Raw genomic sequence first — 6,022 nt, 5'->3', positions numbered from 1 at the left:
GTGTGTGTGTGTGTGTGTGTGTGTGTGTGTGTGTGTGTATGGGTGTCCTACTGGATGTTTCTCTGTACCATGTGTGCCTGACACCTGGAAGGCAGAAGTGGATGAGGGTGTCAGGTAGCACCTTGAAACTGGTGTTACAGACAATTGTGAGCCGCCTAGTGGATGCTGGTAATTGACACTATAGCCTCGAACAGCACGTGCTTTTAACTGCTGAGCCATCTCTCCAACCTTTCTTTAAAAAAAAAAGCCATTATCTTATCACAGTGCCCAAACTAGCTTTACCTCACTAGGTAGCTTGGGACGGCCTTGAACCATACAGATACTATAATTGTAAGCATAGCCCACCATGCCTGGCTCTGTTCTTTCCATATGGATTGTCCCTTATATCTTTTCTAGTTACTATCTTTCTCTATATTATGTAGTTATTAATGTAATACCACAGAATGGGGATTATTTCTCCTGGACTTGAGGCTAGACTTTCTCCTAAGTTCAATGATATCACAGCTGTTACTACTAACTTTCTTACATTCATTTACCACCTCCATGCAGAATTATTGACAAGCCAGATCAACACAAAAGGTTGAAAAGACACAGTATGAAATATAGAATACAAAATGTGGATATTAAAATAGTGGCTGGTAAAGTTTTAGACCACTGTAAGTAGATGCTATAAATGAGCATTCATTAGCCTTTAAAAATCAGGAAAGAGGGTATATTTTTATGAAAATTTGTATTTTTAAAATGACTCAAAGCACCTAAACAATTTACTAGACCAGTTATAACCACAAAAGAAAACAGTCCACCATGTGTCTAGACAGGCATTAGGTTCAGAGAATTTTTGAATTCTTTAGCTATGAATATATGATAGAACACAGAAAGTGGGGGTCTTCTTAAATCATTTTACAAAGTTTCTGACCATTTAGAGACACTGACCAGATAGCAGAATCGCTCACACCTACCTCCAGACTCATTTAGCACATGCGCATGGAGACGCCTGCACAGAAAGAACAGAAAGAGCTGAGAAGAAAGCGTGCCGCCAAGGAAGCTGAGGGGCAGGTTTTGTGTTTTCCTTTGAAAATGTTAATTGTAAGAATATTTTCCAGGAAAAATATGCATGTATTTTAAAGAAATCTTGTCCATTTTTTTACTTCATAGCATTTTCTTAAAGTATTTCATTCTTTGATTTTGGCTCATAATTAAAGGATTTGTGTTAATTTAGTCAACAAATTGTCCATTTTCTCTGGTTCCAACGCAAAAGTTTCTTTCCTAAGGTGACTTCTGCATGGAAACACGAAAAACAATTGGTTCTCTAGATATATTTAAGAGCTTGCCAATACTGACCCAAATGCATGAAGACTTGACTTGTGATATATAGATGGTTAAATTTTAAAGAAAGCTTTGAAACAGTTTATTTTTATCTTTAATGTAATCTTTATCTTGCGTCAGCTCCTTTTATAGGCATTTTATTATCTGATATGACCAGGAATTTTCTTTAAACCAAGAACACAAGGGAAGTTGTGCCTATGTCCTTGAGTTATGGTCCTAGAAAGTGGAAACTGTAGTCATGGAAGTCTTTTTAAAACAAAACAAAACAAAAATGACAGATGGTAAAGATTATCATGGCTAAGTGGTTCTTCCAAATTCATGAAGAAGGGATCCCATTTAATCAAGTCAAAAATAAGGAAAAACTCTTCAAACTGTGAGACTGGCACTGGTCTACCTTGTATGACGTATTAAAAATACTCTGTTCACTCATAGATTGGTCGCCTCCAAGATCTGGTAAGGAAAAGTGAACAAGGTCTTGGCTCAGCTGAAGGACTCATTGCTAGTCTTCAGGACTCCCAAGAGAGGCTTCAGAGTGAACTGGACCTGACAAAAGGCAGGCTAAAGGAGACCAAGGAGGCCCTATTAAATGTTGAGGTAATTGCTTATTTCTACTGTAATCTAAATGTCTAAATATGAAAATATATCTGGACTGCTTTGCTTAAAGCCTATGTAAGCACCCTTGTATATAATTAGTATATTAGTTCCCAGGAACCCCACTAAAAAGTAACAAATGCTGTGACGTGAGCCCAACTGAAATGGGTCATCTCTTTGTTCTAGAGCTGGAAACCTACGATGAATTCTTTTGTCTCTAAGAGGGAACCTTTCCCTTTCTTGCAGCTTGTTGTAGCCCCAGAGAGTGTCCCACATTTAGTAAAATCATTTCTGTCTCCTCCTGTCTCCACATTATCATCTTAGAAGTGTGCTAGTCATACTGGATTAAGGAAGGGCTCAGTTGCTCCCATGTCGACTCATTTCAAGCAAATAAAACTGCATGGGCGCTCTTTCCAAATAAGTTTGCATCCTGAGGCAGACAGAGTGTAAGGGCTGAGATTTCAGGGAGGCTTTTTACGGACACAGTTAAATCCAGGATAATTAGTGCGTGTAAGGTTTTTTCCTGGTTAAAGCTGGAACTTTCAAGTATAGCAAACAAGAGTTCTCTGTGACTTACAGGTTGCGGAAAGCCCTGCCTTTCCCCTCCCTCTCCTGGAAAGAATAGCAGAGTTTCAGGACCTATAAAATTGGGCAGACTCTAGATGAGGGTTTTTCATATCCTCTCTGTGTGATGATCTGGAATGTGGGCTCCAGAGTCAGGCGGGTCTGGTCTGTCCTGTGAATTCTGTGTCTACCATTTACTGTGTCACTGTGGGCAGAGATACATTTCCTCCTTGACATTTCAGTAAGGCATAGAGCAGCATAATAATACTTTTCATATCATAGTTATAATAATTAAAAAGATAAGCTGTGTACCGTACAGTGCTCAACAAACTGTAAACACTCGGTATTGGTTTTAGTAATAATATTAGCTTTTAGCTTAAAACTGGTGACACTCCAAGGTGTATGTACCTGATGCACCATCTATACTGTGTGTATATGATTCTATTCATGTTTTATCTAGGGAATAATTGAGTGTACTTTGAATATCAATTGCATTTCATTTTTGAATCATTTTCAGATAGATGGCTTCTGTTTACCTTTCTCTAGTGGCTATATGATACAACAGTGGTAATATAATGAAGAGTAAGTCTGGATTTAGAGTTACTGTAATATTCAATATAGTTAATGTATGCGATGCCAAGCATTACATATAATATCAGTGGTAGCAGTCGTCCACATAAGGCTGAATAGAATGGCTAATTCATATTAAGAGGCGTTTTGTACGTTGGCAAAAGTAAAAGGAAGAAGGTATTTTAAATTGGTAAACCTTTTGCGTTGAAAGTCACACATGGCGTGTGTGTGTATTTGTGTGTGTGTGTGTGTATGTGTGTGTATTTATATGGTACCTCATCTTGATATACACCCCATTCCTAATTTTGGTGTATTTCATCCTATAACTGCAGCCTCAGGGGATCTGATACCTATGAGGGCATCTGAATTCATGTGCCCACACACATAATTAAAAATAAATATTAATGCAGAATTTCTTTAAATAAGAAATACTTTAAGAAATTCTCTGCTATTTAATATTACCTTCTGTGGGAAAAAATGGTCCCTAGAGACTGAGCAGTATTCCAGAACAGTACCTGAATTCAGGTTCTAGTAGTTACCTTTTGCTGGCTAAGTGAGCCGTGTTGAAAGGGAATTTCAATATTGACTTTTTTTGTCATTAATCTGAATACAACTTTTAAAACTGTCTATCCTGTACTGTCAGCCAGAGAGGTGTCCAGAAATGCCCATCACAGTGACGAAGGATAGGTTGCCACCGACCATCTCGTCCCAGTGAGCAGCCACAGCACTGACAGTGGTCTGTAGTTGCGGGGTTTTGTCAGGTGGTCACCGCTAAGCCCCAGCTCCAGGGAATCAATCCGCAGGGATTTCCTGTGTATCATGTCAGTATCTGAGCATTAAGCTCATGGCCTGTGGCTTAAGTTACATAAGAAAATATCCAGTAAACTTAAATTCCTCGTAATTCCTTAATCATATTAATGGTATACGATGTAATGATTAGGCTTTAGACAACTGACCTGGTTTTGAATATGGATGCGAATTAACTTCAGGAATGAGGAACATGGCTATATGATGTATGTTCCTGGCTAAAAAATAGCTTTAATTATATAAGTTTAAACTGTTTAAATAATATAAGCTTTGATTTTAAAAATGAGGAAAGAACAATTAAAATATAGGATGTGTTCTGCCTATTCAGTGGAAGTGTCTTGACTAGTTCTCCTAGCTAGCGTTATCAACGGCTCCTGTAAGGTCTGCATCCGTGTGCTCTCCTGCGGCAGCAGTGCCTGGGCTTGTGGAAATCAGACCTCATTCATGTTTTTGTTCCGCAGGCTGAGCTAGAACAAGAGAGGCACCAGCATGAACAAACACTTGCTGCCATGAAGGAAGAAGAGAAGCTGAGGGTGGACAGGATGGCCCATGACCTAGAGATAAAGTGGACTGAAAATCTCAGGTACCCGGGGCTCTTCAATGCAGTTTTACCGGGACAGAGGAGAGGGAAGTGTCCCCTGTTGTAGGCTCCTCATTACAGATGTACTAGGGTGTTTTAGGTTAATTTTTCTCATGATTAAATGCAGGGAAAATACAGGACTTTTTTTGTTTGTTTGAATTCAAATTTACTCTTTAAATTTAATTTTCTTGAAAATATATATATGCAGGATAGTTCTCTGCGTATTTCAGTCTTCTGAAATTAGAAGACTCATTTATTCTCATGCCTATTCTGCCAATGGTAGATTGATAAGTGGTCTTGTGGTTAGGTTACCGGTTTCCTGAAAGACAGCCTGATGACACAGACTCGCAGAGATGAGAGTCAAATGAGCTTTTAGAAACCCCCGTGAACCACTAGAGAATGTTGATCAAGGGCAGGGACTCTCTTTATAAGCAAATGCCTGTGTTTGTTACAGACAAGAGTGCTCCAAACTTCGCCAGGAGCTAAGGCTTCAACACGAAGAGGACAAGAAGTCTGCGATGTCCCAACTGCTCCAGCTGAAAGAGCGAGAGAAAACTGCTGCCAGGGATTCTTGGCAGAAGAAGGTGGAAGACCTTCTAAACCAGGTAGATTACAGTCTGCAGCCATGGACGTTCGCCTCCTTGGCACTCTCCGGTCGGCTAAACAAACCTACTGCGTGTCAGTTCACTGTGTTTTGTTTTCCATAGGGCAAACTTAAACATTTTAAATGTGTAAAACCACACAGACATAGTCATATGAAACATTGTACTAAGAAATGTATTGCGTGTGTGACCCTAAGTTCTGAGAAAATTTCATAATTTTTTAGTTTTTGATTTGAGCTGAATAGATCAACTTTACTTGGGAAGGTCAGCTAGTTTTTGAAACTGTAAAATCATTTTGTTTCTAACCCTAAGATGCCATCTGGGCAACAGAAGATGTTTATTAGCAGTGTCCTGATTCCCTGAAAACATTTACCCAAGTGAGCAGTTGTGCTTGTCTCTGTTGTGGGTTTATGACTGAAGTCGTGGAAGAGTGTGGCATAGACAAAGGTGGTATTTCTAGAGCTATCTTATTTTCAGAACACGAATAACTTTCATTAAAATAGTTTGTCCATTTCACTTATGTACACAACCTGGAACTTTATGAACTTTTTATACTGGTAAACCAGTAACTGAAAGGCCTGACTGTGTGCACCACCAAGTAAGGGAGATCCTGGTAAACCAGGAACTAAAAGACCTGACTGTGTGCACCACCAAGCAAGGGCAGACGACAAACTGTAATTAAATAGACTTTATTGTGTATATAACCAAGCAAGGGCAGAACTTAGGCATGAAACAACTCCTAATTTAGTGCTGAAAATCTATTGATATCTTAATCTTTTAATTTTTGTTTATGACGGTGAAGAGTTTCAAAATAGAATTCAAAATAGGCTTTCTATAAGGTGATCGTTATATATACAGAAACATGCATTGCCCTCTTAGAAGTGCTTGAGGCCTGCCCATCTGTGTCTGGTTTCTATAATTTGTAATGAAGCTCTGAAAAGGTAGAGGGAGAGGGAGGGGAAGAGGGAGGGAGAGGATGTGT

The 6,022-nt window shown here is 39.1% G+C and overlaps 1 protein-coding gene across 8 annotated transcripts in view; it reads left to right on the top strand.

Moving 5' to 3' along the window:
- Fam184a (family with sequence similarity 184 member A) overlaps positions 1 to 6,022 on the top strand; it is a 121,870-nt gene that overhangs the window by 72,635 nt on the left and 43,213 nt on the right. For all 8 annotated transcript variants that reach the window (XM_013352424.2, XM_013352422.2, XM_013352423.2 and 5 more), the window contains exons 7-9: positions 1,759 to 1,920; positions 4,320 to 4,441; positions 4,893 to 5,043. In XM_013352424.2, coding sequence (XP_013207878.1) covers positions 1,759 to 1,920; positions 4,320 to 4,441; positions 4,893 to 5,043 — 435 coding nt within the window. The remainder of the gene's footprint in view (positions 1 to 1,758; positions 1,921 to 4,319; positions 4,442 to 4,892; positions 5,044 to 6,022) is intronic.

Source organism: Microtus ochrogaster, linkage group LG9 (genome assembly GCF_000317375.1).
Source record: "Microtus ochrogaster isolate Prairie Vole_2 linkage group LG9, MicOch1.0, whole genome shotgun sequence".
Lineage (NCBI taxonomy): Eukaryota > Metazoa > Chordata > Mammalia > Rodentia > Cricetidae > Microtus > Microtus ochrogaster.
The sequence above is the reverse complement of the archived record's forward strand: the minus strand, read 5'-3'. Positions and strand labels throughout refer to the sequence as shown.